Source organism: Alosa alosa, chromosome 7, assembly GCF_017589495.1.
Source record: "Alosa alosa isolate M-15738 ecotype Scorff River chromosome 7, AALO_Geno_1.1, whole genome shotgun sequence".
NCBI classification, from domain to species: Eukaryota; Metazoa; Chordata; class Actinopteri; order Clupeiformes; family Clupeidae; genus Alosa; species Alosa alosa.
The window spans coordinates 29,423,929-29,443,015 of record NC_063195.1 but is presented as its reverse complement, the minus strand read 5'-3'; the positions used below and the strand labels follow the sequence as shown (position 1 = coordinate 29,443,015).

Here is a 19,087-nt window from a genome sequence, read left to right as displayed (position 1 = left end):
GATGGGTTGAATCAGGTTGAATACATTTGTATGGCCGTATGTTAACTATTGTGGAACACCCGCTAAAAAGATTACTGGAACTTGAAGATCAGGCCTATCAGCTTTTTTGCCCTGGGCGTAGGCCTATCATCACATTCTGTTTTGGTAATGCAAATTTAGAACGTGCTTCAGCAATCTCCATTTTGCTGCCCTACCTACTTTGACTATTTCAAGTTAAAGGCAAAACTATTAAACAAAGAAGTTGAGTTACAGATATGTTTGAACGACTCAATACGCCAGTGTCAACAGGTTCATACGTATTTAGAAGTCAACATTTGTTTTCCTGCTCTGCAAGAAATTATGTAAGACTGCCCTCTAGCGGTGAATAGGGATAGAGGCAGCCGTAGGAATATTTTCAATAATTCAGACATTAGGCCTACTTTGAAAATTATGGTCACACATTTTGAATAAGCAATGCACTACTGACATCATGACAAAAATGAGCAATAAGAGTTGAGCATATTTTTTTAATTATTAATATTGTTCTGTTCGTTGCTTAATCTTGATTATAGATTCTAGATTTGATTATAGGCCTATTCATTGCAGAAACTAAAAGAAATCAATGTGAAGTATAGCTTAGGCAGACAGCAATATCTTCTTCAACCACTGGACAGTATGGAAACACACAACAAAACCCCAAGCTTATCTTCTCCCTATGATAACTGAATTACATTGATAACAGGTCTATTCACCCAGTTATATGATCAACTGGGACTGTCCCAAGACCATGGTCTTAGCTGGCAGTGGAGGTACTGCTGAGGGCCCCTGAAAACTGTGGTTGCAGAGAACATTTTTATTACATTTGAGCAACAGTGCATGCAGTCTTTACTTCATGTCTTTATTTACAGTTGGCAGACTGTATCTCCTTTCCTCCAACACATGTTTAAACCTGAAACACTCTTCCAGCTGACTTTGGAGTTGATTGGCAACTGTGCGTATCTTTTTGGCAAATTTGGACTCCTTGCCTTTCTTCAACTTCTGGTCATCTCCTTTAGTGAAGAGCAGCTCCATGCCTGTTGCAAACCCCTCGATGATGCCAGCGGACCTGCTAGTGGCCCCCAGAGCTCCGCTGCTCCCCCCGGCCACCTCCATGATCTTGGCCACCGTTACGGCCTCAGCGTCAACGCCTTTCAAGGTGGAGAGGTCGTGTCTCCTCAGGTGCTCGGTCTCCGTCTGGACGAATGCCAGGCAGCGCTCGATGTCGCCCATCTCACTCGTGTAGTCCTGCAGGATCTTCTCCACTTTCTTCCTATCCTGGGTGTTGGTGACTTTGCTGGCGATGGCGGCCGAGGCACCGGTGGCCGCGCCGGTTGCAGCCACGCCGACGCCAACGGCAGCCGCCGTTACCGCCAGGGATGCTCCCAAGGTGATGGGAGAGAGCACGATCCCGGCCACGGCGGCAACAGCCGCAACGCCTCCAACGGCACCAGCGGCACCCGTGATGGCGGCGATTTTCACCTTTTTAGAGACCTTGTCGATGTTGTCAGCAAGTGTCCGAAGTTCGGTGATGTTGTTCTGAAGAGACTCACCGCGGTCGGTCAGAAGAACATCATACACACGCAAGGACATCTGGATCCTTTGCACTTTCTTGGTGAATGTTCTAAGAAGGAGAAGAAGTACGGTTCAGCCGCAGATGAGCTACAGCTTGTTAAACAATCATGACATGTCTTTGTGGTCATAAATCTGTTAATGTAACTTAAAAAGCGATGTGTTAAAAATGACACATCTGCTGACTGTGCTCAGGGACAACACAGTTTGTGTCAGTTTCAACACACAATTGTGTGGCTTTCCGGGTGAAAGACAGATTTCAGCTAAAAAAACAAAAAAGTGTGTACCTTTTGTTTGTTTGCTTGCTTGTTGTTTTTCATCTTTCACCCACACAATTGCTGTGTTGAAATTGACACACAATTGTGTAGTCCAAGAGCTAACACACTATGTGTCACATCACCTTTTAGAGTATGGTCTTTGAATATAACTTTTGTCCCTGAAAATGAAAGTGTTTTTTTTATCCACACCCTAGAGCTATTAGGCTACCAAACTCCACAGAACTCTAAAAAACAGAAAAACCTGCTTGAATCCGGTAATCAAACTGCAACATCTTCCTCTTCCTTGATGACTCAAAGTGTATGACCCATTTCCACATACCTGGCCTCTATGTCTTTTGACAACAGATGATCATTTGTCAGCTCGTCCCATGCTAAGAGGCAAGTAAGCATGATGAGTGTTATTATTCTAAAGCATATTTCTCAGAGACAATGTTCAGTAGTGGTCACAAAATATCCAAATCAACTCACGTTTTACTGAGCTCCACCACTGCATCAGCTCATCATTACCCTTCAGCAAACAAAAAAGATAAATCATCACTCACAACATAGCCTACGTGTTTCATGTGTCTGCATCTCCAAGTTTGGACATTTTATAATTCTGTAACTATCTGTATTGTAAATTGTGACAAAAACATTTAAAATGATAAGACAACCATAAGATAGTTCCATGCCATGGAGTAGGGGCCTTCTTGATTGTGGCTTTTCTTGTTGACAGAGCTGTTGTCGTTGTCAGGATCTGGATATTTTTTAATGTGAAGACCAGACTTTGCTCCTGGATCTTGTGTGACCTTTTTTGAAAAATATGTCAGTGATTCATTATTATTATTTTTTGCACACTCCATTGATTGATTACCTGTTTTTAAATTAAGATTTAAAGAATAACTCTAACAGCACATATTTAATATTTCATGTTTGCTCCCAGCAAACATTTTTGCCCAATGTCAGTACAAAACAGAAATGTGCTGAACTTTTGGATAACATATTGCCTTATCACATATTTTCATTCCACTGTAGTCAGCAATAACAGACTGTGTAGACTTTTGCACCACAACCACTCACAAGAACTCACTCCTCTCAACATTCCAAACTTTCTAAATGATTTTGCTTTGGTACCTCAACATATTTGTCTTTGGTAACTAAGAATGTTTTATACTCACACCTCAAAGTCTTTATTAATACACAATAAGTATTCTCAATGCTGTTTTTCGCAAATTCAGTTATCTGTTTGCCAAATTCAAATAATCTGTAAATTACCTTCATATCAGTGTCCTTGGTATATTGGATGCCATGAGAGGGAAGTGGTGCAAGGTAATTAAATCCTTTTACAGGATGTTCGCCCTTGCTGGGAGAAACTGGTGAGGGAATGGATTTCTGGCCCTGATGAGGTTGAAGGAGGGAAATGCGTACAGGTGTAAAATAAAACACATGATTAGACACATATGATTAGACAATCTTGTCTTTTAGTTTAGTTTAGTTTATTTGACAAACTATTGAAATACATGTCGGTACAAATCATGCATTAAAACAGTGTCAAGGATAGCACAAAAAGTCATAGACTATTCCATTGTGGTCCTTGATCTTAACGTACATATACAACACTTAAAACACATAGCACAACACAACACTTAAAACACATATCCCAAACTCATATAACTACATGACACATTACTCAAACTCAACAAACCCTCCCACCCCTACCTACCCACTCACCCACCAGCCTACCTATTGTTGGATTTTAGCTAAAAGCCATTTCCTGACATTCCTTTTGAAACTGTATGGGTTTGTGTTCTGTTTGATAAATAAAGGCAGATCGTTCCACTCCAGTGCTCCTGTATAAGCAAATGAGCATTGCCCCATTCTGGTTCTACACCTCGGAGGGTGCAGGTTGGCTACGCTAGCCCTAGTCCTATGACTATGAGATTCCCCAGATCTGGAAAAATGGGTATTTAGGTACACTTGGGCCCTGTTGTTAATGACCTTGTGTACCATATTGAGCCTCAGCTGGGTCACTCTGGTCTGAACTGGTAACCAGTTGAGCACCTGGAAGTGCCTCCTTCCAATGTGTTCTTGAGGGCCCAGCCCCATCACAACCCTCACTTATTCTGGGAAACCTGCAATTTTCTTTTTAGTGAGGTTGACAGACCTGCTGCCCATGCTACGCTGCCGTAATCAAAATGACACTGCACTAGGCAGTTGGCTAGAAGGCGTAGGCTTTCACTGTCCAGCAGATCGGCCTTTCTGGCAAGAAACTTTGTGCGAGCGTTGAAAAAGTGGGTGGGGGGAGTGATTAAAACAGCTCTCCCACATCCATATCCATGGATGAGGTGTCCTTGAGCGAGACACCTAACCCCCCATCTGCTCCCGGGCGCCGGAATAAGGGCTGACCACCGCTCCTCACCGCTCCTGTTGTGTAGGTGTGCTCTAGTGTGTGGGCTACAAGCTCACCGCTCCTTGTGTGTGTGTGTGTGTGTGTGTGTGTGTGTGTGTGTGTGTGTGAATGTGTTCACATGACCCGCTGATGGGTAAAATGCAGAGAAAACATTTTGTCACAGGACAACCCCCTTCCCCTTGAGCACATTCCTGTGACTTAAGACAATTTTGCGTGCATTTGAAAACATATGATCATACCGCTGCCATGGCGATAGTGGTGCAGCTGTCTGAGATGCTGATGGCTGAAATATCCGTGTGAAGCTGAGATGAATCTTTCACAACTTGGATTTTCTTTGGTGGAACTGGGGGCCTGGGACGAACATTACTAGGCTATACAGTGGGAGAGAATTTTTTTGTTTCAACATTGCATTGTGGACCAAATACATTCCATAGTGTTGAACTGATTAACTTACAGTATGTATTCAGTAATTAAGCACAAATAACATTTGTTAGATTCTCTGGTTGTTGCGTTGTGTTTTAGTTCTAATTTCTGTATTGAAGAGGGTCAATAAAGCTTGACGGCGGGATCAGGATCGGCAATTATATGATGATTTATTGTAGATGGTACAACAATGAATAACAGCACACAGGCTAAGTCTCAAACAGTAAAACTGTGCAGAGTCTAACAGTTGTGGTTGTTATTAGAAGCAGCTGCTGAGCCTTCCGACAGAAGATGCTCCTCGGGTCGCTTCCTCGATCCGTCTCCGAGTCAAAACCTAAGACAAAGCTTGTTATACTAAAACATACAAACGTCAATCATGCCAACGTGGCAGGTGCCAACCAGTGTACACAACCCGGCCCTGGCCAGATGGAGATACTAGCCCGAATAGGCAGACATGCTGTCTCCCTCGGCCCATGTTATCACTGATGTTCCTCGGATGTTCCTAAACATTGGCCTGTATGACCTTCCTGCTGGTACACAGGCCTAAGGCACAGTTATGTACAATAATATGAACCTCTCCCCGTTGTATACTACACACAGATGTAACATATGAACACATCAGAATACAGTGAGAATACCCCAGAATTCTACAGTCCCCCCTCTTGATCAATCAAAAAACAGATTTTTTATAGATCAAACAATCGCAAACAGAGTCTGATGTGTCCTAACAAAAAATAGAAAAATAATAAAACCAAGCATTACTTCTCAGGCACTTTAAGGAAAAGAAAAGGCAGGCACCTTGAAAGAAAACTTAAAAACTGATTATGTTGCTGATGATTATCTCACATTCTAAGAGTCAAAAGAAAAGGAAAACAAAGTCTTTTGGAAGTTCAGGAAACCGGCCTGCAACTATTCAGTTCAAAGGCAAAGTCTCTGTCCCAGATGTTGTCTGTGGCTCCCGGCAACCTCATAGGCACATGTGGAGTGAAAAGAAAGAGCAGTATCAGTTGAAGGATAGTCATGAAAACAACAGTGTATATATATATATATATATATATATATAATCATCTATTATAGGGGTACCCGACCGTAGCACGACACCGTGACGTCAAAATGACGTAGATCTTGCTGGCGCGCCAGGATTTTAGCCAGGTAGCGCGAGGTAGCGCACCACTCATTTTTTTTCAGACGAGCGCGACAAAGCGGAAACAGGAAGATGGACTAGTTCGAGGGCAAGCGAGAGTTGCAGTGTTTTGTTACAGTCGTGAATTTTTAATAGTTTGCTGGATAAGTTAACAAAGTTACCAGCGAGAGTTGCAACACATGGAATTAAGAGGAAAGAATAGAAACGATTTATTTTCAAACAAAGGATATCTATTAAGGCCTGAACAAAATCTCTTTCCACTTCAGGAAATTACACAAACTCAGCCAGCTGCTAGCTAGCTAGCCAGCTAACTAAACTGTTTAAATTATTAAAATTTCCCTCGGGATGACTAAAGTATCTATCTATATATCTATCTATCTACCTGTGTGAACACCTTGGAAACTAGATGATAATGATGGTGGTAGTTGTGAATAGTAGCAACCAAAGTCTGAAGTACCATCACAGAGGCTAGCTAATAGCAGAGCCCGTTTACATTCTTCTTCTTCTTCTTCTTCTTTTTTATATGGCGGTTGGCAACCAGCTTTTTGGTGCATTACCGCCACCATCTGGACTGGAGTGTGGATCAAATGGTCATCCTACACTTTCCTAAATTCTTTTAAATAACCCAGTTACCTTCAAAAAAGGAAAAACAAATTTCACCTGATTCTCTTTGCAGTATATCATTCAAATTTAATGTCATCTGGATTTTACCAAGTTGTGAGATAAATCTTTGTCTGGCTTGATGGTACTCAGGACAAAACATAATTACATGCTCTATGGTCTCTTGACTATTACAATATTCACACATTCCATCAACATGCTTTTTCATGGTAACTAATGTTCTGTTTAGTCCTGTATGTCCTAGCCTCATTCTGGACACCACATCTTCTTCTTGCTTGCTTCTGCATGTATTCCTGCTCCTCCCCACCTTTCCTTGAATACTATGCAGGTGTCTTCCAGACTGTTCGTTATCCCATACAAATTGCCATTTTTCATTTATTTTAGCTTTGATTATACTTTTGACTTCAGCTTTGCTGTATTTAATATTCAACTCTATATCAGACTTCCCTGCTGCTTTCTTTGCACATTTATCTGCTAATTCATTACCTCCTACACCTAAATGAGCTGGTACCCATATAAATGTAGTACTAATACCAGACTTAAGCAGATTGTTGGCTAATTGCATTACTTCATATACTATGTCCTGTCTAGACTCAGAGTGACAACGTTTAAGGCTTATTAAAGCTGAGCTAGAGTCTGACGCAATCACAGCTTGCTTAGGTCTATTGCTCTCTACCCACAATAAGGCCATCCATATTCCTATAATTTCTGCTGTGTATACAGCTAAATCATCATTGATTCTCTTTCCAGATTCAATGTTTAATTGAGGAATAACATAAGCAACTCCCATTTTCTTATCAGTCTGCTTAGATGCATCAGTATATAAAATGACTGCTTCTTTATATTTTTTCTGCAATGTAACTCTGGACCCTGTAATGATCCACTTCAACATCCTTCTTTTCCTCTAATAAGCCCAAGTCTACTGGAACCTCTGACATCAGCCAAGGAGGAACAACAGGATATGCCACTGTAGGGCTTATTTCAAGAGCACTGATTCCCATATTTATTACCTTTTGTTTTATTGTCCAACCAAAACTTTTAATAAGGTAACTCTCTCTCTCTTGACACTGCCATAAGACTGATTGACTCATGTGTTTTTCACTATGACCCCTTAGATTTGTCCAATACACAAGAGACAGCTGGTCTCTTCTAAGATAGAGAGGCATCTCTCCCATCTCTACCTGGACTGCTGCCACTGGTGTGGTCTTAATTGCCCCACAGCATAGCTTCAAACCTTGGTTCTGAATTACATCTAGTTTCTTAAGTGATGTTTTAGCAGCAGACCCATACACTACACACCCATAGTCAAATACAGATCTCATCAGCCCTGTATAAATGGCTTTTAAAGCAGGTCTACTTGCTCCCCATTCAACTCCACGCAGACACCTCATCACATTCAACACTTTCTTGCATTTCTCAATATTTTTTTGTATATGCATTGTCCAAGTTAATCGTTTGTCAAACCACATTCCTAAATATTTGAAGAATTCCACTCTTTCTAAATCTGCCCCAGATAATTTGATTTTAACATCTACATTTATTTTCTTCCTAGAGAAGAATAACGTCTTTGTTTTATCTATTGAGATCCTAAACCCCCATTGAAGGGCCCATTCTTGGACTCTGTTCACTGCCTGTTACATCTTACCCACCACAAAATCTATATTTCTTCCTTTTTTCCACATTGCTCCATCATCTGCAAACAATGCCACCCCAACTGAATTTTGTATGTCTTTAAAAATATCATCAATCATTATTGAAAATAATAGTGGACTAACAATACTTCCTTGTGGGACACCATTTTCCACACTGTATTGCTCACTTAATTCTCCATTTATTTTAATTTGAATTGTTCTATTAGACAAAAACCCTTTAATCCATTGGAACATCCGTCCCTTTATTCCCAATATTTTAACCTTTATCAGTATACCTTCTTTCCACAACATATCATATGCCTTCTCAATGTCAAAAAACACTGCCACTACATTTTCTTTGTTCACTTGAGCCTTCCTTATTGTATCTTCAAGGCATACAATGGGATCCATGGTGCCTCTACCTTTCCTGAATCCACTTTGATAATGACTCATTAATCCTTTCGTTTCAACCCAATATGTAAGCCTGTCATTAATCATCCTTTCCATAGTTTTTTCCCATCTGGGATGTTAATGCAAAAGGTCTATAGTTAATTGCTATTTTAGGATCTTTCCCAGGTTTCCTAATAGGAATAATTATAGACTCCTTCCATGTTCTAGGAATACAGCCATCTATCCATACTTTATTATATAGACTTAACAAAACTTCCTTCCCCTTATCACTTAAGTTCTCCAACATGGAATAGCAGATTTTATCCATCCCTGGAGATGACTTACCTAATTTACTTAATGCCTTATTGAGTTCAGATTTCGTAAATAACACATCCAATATCCCTTCTTCCCTATCCTCAATGTCAAACACATTGCGATATTTTCCAATTGTAACTTCTCTACCTCTTTTTTCTTCTTGATTGAAATTCCCTGAGCTGTGCACCTTGGCTAATGTTTTAGCCATAACCTCTGCTTTTTCCTTATTATTGGTGATCGTTCTTTGCCCCTCAACCAACACTGGGTATCCATATTCCCTTCCATTCCCTTTCATTTTTTTAATCATATTCCAAACTCTCTCCACTGGAGTAGTTCGACCAATAGAGTCACAGAACTTTTTCCAATTATCTTTTTTAGCTTGTCTTATTGTTTTCCTAACTATTGCCTGAGATCTTTTATATTGAACTAAATTCTGAAAATTATGTGTTCTTTTTAACACTTTAAACGCTCTATTTCTACCTTTAATTGCTTCCTTACACTCTGTAGACCACCATGGCACTATTTTAGTTAACGTCTTAGGCTTAGTTTTTGGGATTGATACTCCTGCTGCAACAATTATTCCACTGCCAATTTCATTACACAACTTCTCAATATCCTGATTTTTATCAATAGATAGTAACAATTCATCACTTACTTCTCTATACTTACCCCAATCTGCTTTTCCTAAAATCCATCTCTCTTCTCTTATGTCATGTTCATTTCTTAATTCCACTCCTATCTGAATTCTAATAGGATAATGATCACTTCCTACTGTGCTTTCCCTCACTACCTCCCAGTCACATCTATCTGCAATGGTTTTTGTGACAATAGTTAGATCTATTGCTGACTCTGTACCCCTTGCCACATCTATTCTAGTCCCAGATCCATCATTCAAACATACTAACTCTTTCTCTTCCATAAATTCTTGACTACATTTCCATTCCCATCATCCCTCTCTCCCCCATAATGTACTATGTGCATTAAAATCCCCCACCAGATAATTCTCCCTGTCAAATCCTTCCAAATATCCTCCAGTTGCCTTATCTCCACTTGTCTACATGGGTTATAAAAGTTTATAATTGTCACATTATCTTCATTTGTCCATACTTCTGTAGCAATGTATTCCAAGTCATTCCCCCTCTTTACCTCTCTATACTGAAGTCCCCTTTGTATAAAAATTACAACTCCTCCTCCTTTACCTATTTCCCTATCCCTTCTTATAGAGTCATACCCCTTTATTACAAAATCCAACCTAGGCACTAGCCAGGTTTCTTGTATACAAATAATATTAGGTTTCTCTTGTAAATTTTCAACATATTTTTTGAATTCTTGGCCGTTTGCAATTAAACTCCTAGCATTCCACTGAAGTATAATTAAAACCATTATACAGGCCCACTCCATGACTGTGATTGTTGTGTTTCATCATTAAGAATATCTCTTACTCTTTCCCAAGGCATTCCCTTTGCATCCAGGTATTTTTCAGCTGACTTTACAATTATTTTAATTCTTTCAGTTCTACTAGTGGTCTGTGCTGAGCTTGATTATCTCAGCCATGAAGAGCACAAAATCACCTTTACTCACAATCAACGTATCTTCTTTTAGTTGATCACACTTTACACATTCCTTTACATCTTCAGTCCCATCCTTTATTGTTTCTACCGGTACACCTACACCTCTTGGGACTTTCTTAGTTGCCTCTGCATAGGAAACCCCTTGGGCTACTTTAATTCGCTGTACCTCCTGCATTCTTTTGTTAGCCTCACAACCTCCATATGCTGCACTATGTTCTCCTCCACAGTTGCAACATTTTAGTTTTGCCCCTTCTTCACACTTTCCATATTCATGTTCACCACTACATTTGCTACATCTTTGTTTGCCCTTGCATATCGCCGCTACATGCCCATATCTTTGACATTTAAAGCACCGCAGTGGTGGAGGAATGTAAACCTTGACATCATAGCTCATGTAACCAATCAAGACTTTTCCTGGGAGTTTAGCCGTCAAAGTTAACAGTACTGATAGACTGTCACATATAACTCCATTCCTTCTTGTTTTAAGTCGCTTTGCTTCCCTTACTTTAACATTTTGTATTCCTTCTTTCACTGAATCCACTGACTCACTTAGAGGAATCCCAGAGATCACACCCTTTACAAAGTTTTTTGTCATATGCCATTGAACACTTCACTTTCGCTGTCCATTTAGTTTATTTGTCTTTATTGCTTTCTGTTGTTGTTCATCACTTTTACATATTACCAGTAAAGAACCATTCCTCAATTGTTTTAGCGCTCCTTACCTCCCCAATATCTTTATGCAGACTTTTGGTTAGTTGGATTGGACTCCACTTTCGTTAAAAGTAGTCCCCTCTTGTAACAATTTGATAAACACCTTGAACTCATCTTCACTCCTTTTCACCGTTTTTATTTCTTTATCAATGTCACTATAATCTGATTCGTCTCTATCTTTAGTTTTCCGTTTCCTATTGATTACTTTAGCTCATCCAAACTCCCGCGTCCAACATCCATCTCCCCATCCTCACTTCCTGATCCGTCATTTCCTGACCTCTGACCATTCACAGTCCAGTTGTTGCCAACCGCCTGTAGCTCACGATCACCAGACAAACATCTACGCTCCTTTCCTCCAGTCGCCGCCATTCCCACCGACCACTCACGTCAACCTAGTTGGTCACCGACCGGATCCATTCCCGTTTACATTCTCTGCTACTAGTGTTTCTTAATGCAGCTTCTTCTGCTGTGTAACGTAGTTAGCGTTAATCTTTTCACAACAGCGACACCTCTGTTCAGGAGAATATTGCAACTAGTTTCGTGACCACGACGCACGAGTATAAATGGTTACGGCGCTTCTGTGACGTCACATTGTCGCGCTACCGGTCGGGTGCGTTGAGTATGTGGAACGTTTAACCCGTTGCTGCGTGTTCAGCTCCCTTACGGGTGTCCCCAGAAAACCACCTCTAGAACCAGGACTACAGGATTACTCCCCCGTCTCGATCTAGCTTAACTGTAATCATTCTCAAAAATCGGCAAGTGCTATCCTCAGATTTAACATTTCATATATCAGTAATTACACATATTTAATCATCAAAATCAATTATAAGACTTATCTAAGTCTATAATTTTTCATAACATGAGTTTGTGTCAAGAAGAGTCCACTACCACAGCACTCTGAGCATGCTCGGGTTCTCAAAGAAAGATTCTACTCTCGGATCCCTAACCTTTCATTTTTCCTGACGTCCTAAATTCCCTGTCAAAATGAAAGTCTCCCGTGAATCTTCCCCCCTCTAGTTCACACCTCACCCCTAAAAGAAGATCGGCGGAAAGTCAGATAGAATTGTACCCAAAGCGTCATGTTTCCGGAGGTTCTATTAGTTTGCAATGGCTCGCATGTATCCACTTTTCTCTCACCCTGGACCTTCACTGCCGACTGTGTTATCAACAAAATCTGATATGGCCGTTCGTACTTTGCCCCTAGCGCTAACCTTTGGGGCTTGTGAATCATCACCCATTGTCCTGGCCTCCTTCCTGAGGGTCTCCCCAGGCCTCTTCCTGGTTAGCCGCTGTTTGGACTGCCTTCGTCAATTGCACACAGTAAGTCAGCATCGCATCCGATGTCAGGTGGATGTCGGCTTTCCTCAAATCAATCGTTCCTGGTGCCGAGAAAGGCCTGCCAGTCACAATCTCGAATGGGCTGAGTCCAGTGTCTCTGTTGCTTGTAGCTCGCATGCTACACAAGACCGCTGGTAAGGCGTCAACCCAGGGAATGCCTTCTTGATGTTTCTTGGTCAGCCGTTCCTTCAAAGTCCGGTTCGCTCTCTCCACCTGTCCTGACGATTCTGGATGGTATGGGCAGTTCAAGGACCAGTGCACACTCAGCATGCGGGCCACCTCAGCGCAGACTGCTCCAGTGAAGTGTGTTCCGTTGTCTGAGCAGATCTGTTCCGGCAATCCGTATCGGGGAATGATGTCTTTCACAAGGACTTTGGCAGTGTGTAGTGCAGTTCCAGATCGTGCAGGGAATGCCTCAATCCACCTGGAGAACTTGCACAGGACAACCAGAACATCTCGGTAGCCTTTGCACTTGGGAAGAGTGATGTAATCTATCTGGAGAACTCTGAATGGTCCTGGTGGAGCTGGTGTCTTCAGCATTGGCAACTTAACCTTCTTGTCGTGATTGTTTTGCCGACAGGTGACACACTACTTGACGATGTCTGTGGCCGTTGCTGTGAACTTTGGTGACCACCAGACCTGTATGAATCTGTTCCTTATCTTCTCCACTCCCACGTGTCCAAGTGAATGAATTTGCGCCGTCAGATATGGTAGAAGACTTTCTGGAGCCACTGTTCGTGTTCCAAACCTCCACAAGTTGTCATCATGGAGCTTCGCCACATTTTCAATCCAAATCCATTTTTCTTCTCGGCTCGAGCTTTCTGCATGTCTATGATGTTGGCCAAACTTTCCCGTTTTTCCCCTTCAGATGTTTTCTTGACCTTCTTTATCACTCTCATCATGCATTTCTCATCGTCATTTTCAAAAATGTTCCTGTTACCATTAGACCGTTAGAATGTTACCTGTTTCCGTCCGTGTTTCCATTTCCGTGTCCATTCTCGTTAGTCGTTTCGTTATCCCCTCCCTCTCTTTTTCTTGCGGCTGTTCTTGACACCGCATCCGCCATTGCATTGCCTCTTGCTTTAATGGTGTCTTGCCTTGTATGTGCCTTTACTTTGATCACTGCCAGTTCTATTGGCAGCTGCATTGCATCCAACAATTCTGCCACAATCTGTCCGTTCTTGATGGGACATTGTTTCACACACGGAGGTGGTTTTCCAGTCAGTCTGACAGGTTCCATTTCCAACAGTCCACAGTCATTCCTTTCCTTAGCCCATGCAGGATGTTCCAGGAGATCCTCTCTTTTTAGCCTTCTCAGGTTTCTCCGGTTGGTCCACCAGCTGTCTTGATGATGCCTGACAGAGGTATTTCGTGTTTCTTTAATAGGTCGGATGAAAAGACTTTAAGTTCAGCGCCAGTATCAATCAAGAATTCAATTTTGATGTGTTCTTCAAGCAAGGCAGTAGCATAGAGGGTGTTGTCAGTTCTCACTGGTTGGTAAAGCACAGACACGCCGTCGGTGGTGGCTACTGTGCGCACAGGGCATATGAGTGCCTCGTCAGCTGACTCATCCCAGGCATCCCAGTCCTCCATCGCTGGCCTGGTTTTCATTGTCTTAGGCCTTGTTGCGGAGCAGTCGGCTCCCTGGGCAGCATTGGATGTAGATGCCCCATCATTCACTGGTGCAGGTGGGGGTGAGGGAGGTGGGGGTGGGTGAGGTAAAGAGTTGACAGGTGGGGGTGGGGGTGGTGGTGGTGGTGGTGGGGTAGGGAAAAAGTTGACAGGTGGGTAAGGTGGGTAAGGGCTTGTAGCCAGTGGCATTGGTAACAACCATGGAGGAGGAGGAGGTACTGAAGCTATGGCTAGTGGCTGTGGATAGCCATACTGGAGTGGAGCAGTTTGATGATGGTTGGTTGCAGACGTTCTTCCTTGTCTTTGTGGATTGTAGAAAGCAGTGGCTGCTGATGGGGCCAGAATGATTTGTTTTGTGTCACCTGCTGGCTGTTGGTCAGGTGGGGTGCTGTTTCTTGGCCCATGTGGGGTTCCCATAACAGCAGCAATGAAGCTGTCTTTATCAATGTCCACTGCATTTCTAGATGTCTCCACCATGCCATATGGTGCTGTTGAGTCCAAGTCAGGCAGAGTCGGATTGAGGCGGGTGCTTGGTTGCCTGTTGCGACCCCCGCCCACAATAGGTGCCGGTGTGTATGGGAGGAGTTGGCTCCTCCCCGTTGAGTGGGCCTCTGAGGCCTAGTCCACACGTACCAAACCGATCTTTTTTTCCTCCGTCTTCCCTGGAACCGTATCAAGAATATTTGTGTCCAAACGGATCCATCTCAACACGACTCAACACGTTACTTCATACCCCAGGCCTATAGGTGGCACTGTGTCTTTACAGAAATTCCCCAAAACTTGCAAAACTTGCGCAATAAAAACAGACAGAATAGGCTACGGCGAAATGGCTAGTGCAAGGAAACCAGAATTGTTTGTGTGGACTGATGGTGAACTGTCAACTGTAGCCAACTGTAAAACTAATAAACTTTATTTTCACGGTTTGTGAAGGGTGCAGTCCGTCCTTTATTTGGCTAGCCAGGTAGGCCTACTAATCACCTTTACTTTCTTTGGTTGTAGGATAGTCCGTGATTCACATTAGTTTTGGCTATCACCGCAATTAGGCTACTAAACGCAAGGCTTAACGTTACCCAAGTTCTAGGCTATTCTGTCGCCACATTTATAATATTGCTATAAAACCTTCTTTAGTAACAGTCAATACATTTGCCTGCATCAAATCGTGCATTAGCATTCAGTGTGCTACCATCGGCTTAGCGTGAGTTCTAAAAGCGTCTTTGTATGCTTATATCTGATTTCTTTCGACTGTGAATGCATGTATATATGTTGTAAGACATGTAAAATAAATGAATGACACTGGCACTACGCGCACAAAGTAATGTAGCCTAAACTTACACCGCACTTTCCTAATAACTTAAGTTCTCTCGGCGTCACTGGACGGTAGCTAGAATGCATAAAAAAAAACACCAGGAAAAACAGTGTTCAGTCCACCAAGTCATAGGCTATCGGCTGCGCAGCATCAGTTGTGATATTTATCTTAACGGAGTGTAATCGTAGGTAATGTCATGTATGAAAACTAGTATTGTTAGGCAATACTATAAGTGCAAGTCCAGGGCAGCTGAGGTGTGGCGATGACATCATCGATCACATAAGCAGGATGTGCGGTTTTTCGCTGTCTAAACGAACTCAAAGCGGACTACGGTTTCAGATTTCTCCACTCTGGGACCAGGTTTCAGAAAAGTGCGCGGTTTCGGGCAGTGCGTTTACAGGATTCGTTTGGGACTTCGGCCAAGGCGAAGCAAAACCTCTGCGTTTAACCTAAAAAGCGTCTCCGTGTGGACAGGCCCTGAGACTACTCCTCTTCGCCTCATTCCACTCTGTTCTGGCAACACATCCGCTTCCATGAGTTGTTCCTCCAAATCACGTCAGTCCATCTCCGTTCTCCAAATCCTGTCTCGGATCTCTAATTCCAACTTCTCTATTTTCCTTTGTAATTTTTTCTCAAATTTGCCCAATTGTAATTTCACTGCCATCCAATCTGACACATAGTCTTGTATCTCAGCTAAGGCCTGCAACTTAGTTTTCCTACCAAGAACCATATCTGGATTGTGCTAATATCAAATCATTAAATATTAAATTGTACTATGTGTTTCGTGCAGTGACGTGATCCTTTTAAATATATTTTTTTATATTTTTCCGTGATGTGGTAGTGATATAGTGACAACTTTGCACTTTGAAAATGTGGTTAGTAATTTTTTTGCCTCTCAATTGTTCACAAGTTGTCTATCTCTTATTTAATTTTTTTCCACACTCACACACACACACACACATGCTCGCTGCTCCCGCCAGGGAAAAGGAAACACTCTCTCTCTATCTCTCTCGCTCCGTAACCTGACACTTGGTAAGTTATTTTACTCACAGCATGAAGCCACAACAATACATTTCACCAGTGTCAGTTCCACTTAACTTAGACTGTTTCTTTTCTCCCAAAATGGCTGGACAACGATACAAATTAATGTCTCACTCACACCTTAACAATCAAGTCAACAAAAAAACATAGGTGGAAACCCTATCCCACTTTTCAAATACTGCACAACCAAAACACCCCACTCTGGTGATTTCGTCTCCTTTCCGTATCACTGTAGCACTAAGTTTAGTCCTAGGCCATTAAACTAAACAAAGACCATTGAGAAACAACCACACAGTTCACTCAGCAAAATAATGACTGTAGCAACTCCTCCTGTTTTCTCATTGGCACACGCACAGCATTTATCTCATAAAACTCACACAGCTTAACATGTAATGGCAGTACAGAAAAAGAAAAGATTTAATCCCCCAAGCCTGTCCGTAGTTAATCGATTACTTCTTTTAATTCGTTCACGAATCTATCAAATTACCCAAAACTTCTTATATCAAATGACATCTAGAGCTCATCAATCATTGATATAGGTATATAGGTATGTTACTTGTCAAAACACTTAATGACACAAAAAAACTTCAATACTCTCATTACGGGCAGCTTTTAATTTCTAATTTATCTAATAAATTAGCTTTACTTTGGTTCTTTTTCCCGCATAAAGGAGTAAAGACTTTTTGCTTTCACCTGGTCAGAATGTCTTCACTGCAGCAGGGTGCGCAGTGCAGCAGTGTTTCCCCTCTTGGCAGGCTTCCAGCTGGGATTCAGTCACGTCAATCAGGGTGCCAAGATGGACTCTACTTACAGATGTTCAAAATCCAAAATCTGCCCCCGAAGTCTCTTTGAACCCGTTGGATGATCTCGTCTTCCCTCTCCTCTTGCGGTCGGGTCACGATAACCAAATGTTGTCGTTTTTCTTCTCCTTTTGCGAGAAGGGTCACGGCACCAAATGTTAGATTCTCTGGTTGTTGCGTTGTGTTTTAGTTCTAATGTCTGTATTGAAGATGGTCAATAAAGCTTGACGGCGGGATCAGGATCGGCAATTAGATGATGATTTATTGTAGATGGTACAACAATGAATAACAGCACACAGGCTAAGTCTCAAACAGTAAAACTGTGCAGAGTCTAACAGTTGTGGTTGTTATTAGAAGCGGCTGCTGAGCCTTCCGACAGAAGATGCTCCTTGGGTCGCTTCCTCGATCCGTCTCCGAGTCAAAACCTAAGACAAAGCCTGTTATACTAAAACATACAAACGTCAATCATGCCAACGTGGCAGGTGCCAACCAGTGTACACAACCCGGCCCTGGCCAGATGGAGATACTAGCCCGAATAGGCAGACATGCTGTCTCCCTCGGCCCATGTTATCACTGATGTTCCTCGGATGTTCCTAAACATTGGCCTGTATGACCTTCCTGCTGGTACACAGGCCTAAGGCACAGTTATGTACAATAATATGAACCTCTCCCCGTTGTATACTACACACAGATGTAACATATGAACACATCAGAATACAGTGAGAATACCCCAGAATTCTACACATTTTACAAACCAGTCTTGTGGAGACTGTCATCTTTAGACAAAAAGTTAAATTAATACAATACCAGAATGGAATGTCTTCTCAAAGTCATTCTATAATATATTATTCATCTACTGGAGTTTAGTGAATTATAGCCTAACTGATTAAGGTTGACTGAAACCCCACCCAAGTGAAACATCTTGCATATGCAGTTTGTCTGCCAGTGGCAAACAGTTCTCAAACTGTTGGAGGATATAGTCACTGCAACATCAGTGTTTTCTTAGGTTTGCATATTATTTTGTACCCTCACAAGCAAAACTGAAGTGGAGGCTAGACGCAAGCAAACGCCATTTATCAACCTCTGAAATTTCAGAAATAGAGTTTATCCACCTCTTATTAGAGTTTACTCACCAATTGCAACTTTTTAACATTCAAAAATCAAATGTATTATCCACATTCACTATATGTACACTCATCAATACTCTATGAACCATTCATATTAATACCACTGGTATTGTTATAATCATTGTACAATAACCTCCACCATCATCGAACATACTGAATGCGATCGCTGAATGCGATCCGATTCCGCATGGCGCTGTCTACCTGTGAATACTTATTTTACCACTACACCCCTGCTCACAAGGAAAAGGCAACATGCACATTACAACAGACACACTTCTCCCCCAAACAAAAATGATTGAAACTCAAGGTTAACACAGCATCATGTGTGATATGATAACTCATACAGTACTGTGCACGGCACACAGATATAGTTTCTACCTCCGGCGTGCTTGGAGAATTGGAGACAGGGGAGGTCAGGGCACTCTGTGGTTGGTTGCCCGCGTTGGCTGACAAGCGTGTCCTAGGAGCTGGCACAGGCCGCTGCAACACACACACACACAAAAAACACTCCAGTTAGACGCTGATAGTGGACTTACCTTGGAAAATGTGTCAGACATTTTAATCTTTTCCATTGAATGCAGACAATCAAACAGAAGTACTTACACAATCCATGTTGCAGGATGTAGACAGACTCCTGCAGTGTATGCTTAGTGTAGTGTAATGTGGCTAAGACTGTGGCTATTGTAAGCACTTTCATGAATACATGACCAGGGTGGGGTTAGAATGTATCTCAACACACAGACAGGTTTGACAGGAGGTGTTGGTATCATCATAACATGCATT

General features: G+C 42.0%; 1 protein-coding gene across 1 annotated transcript; it reads right to left on the bottom strand.

The window, feature by feature from the left end:
• Positions 1 to 492: 492 nt before the first annotated feature.
• LOC125298096 lies at positions 493 to 18,959 on the bottom strand. Its single transcript, XM_048248767.1, has 8 exons — positions 18,908 to 18,959; positions 18,683 to 18,784; positions 4,494 to 4,625; positions 3,120 to 3,242; positions 2,519 to 2,653; positions 2,334 to 2,373; positions 2,185 to 2,236; positions 493 to 1,639 (listed from the first exon to the last, which is right to left on the bottom strand). Exons 1-8 carry the CDS (start codon positions 18,914 to 18,916, stop codon positions 865 to 867), a joined length of 1,368 nt encoding a protein of 455 aa, XP_048104724.1. The 5' UTR covers positions 18,917 to 18,959; the 3' UTR covers positions 493 to 864.
• Positions 18,960 to 19,087: the final 128 nt, after the last annotated feature.

Coding starts and splice junctions, on each gene's coding strand:
- LOC125298096 (XM_048248767.1), bottom strand. Junction 4,626..18,682: donor ATTCTCCAAGCACGCCGGAG/GTAGAAACTATA, acceptor CCCACTGTATAG/CCTAGTAATGTTCGTCCCAG. Junction 2,654..3,119: donor CCAAGGACACTGATATGAAG/GTAATTTACAGA, acceptor TTTTCAAAAAAG/GTCACACAAGATCCAGGAGC.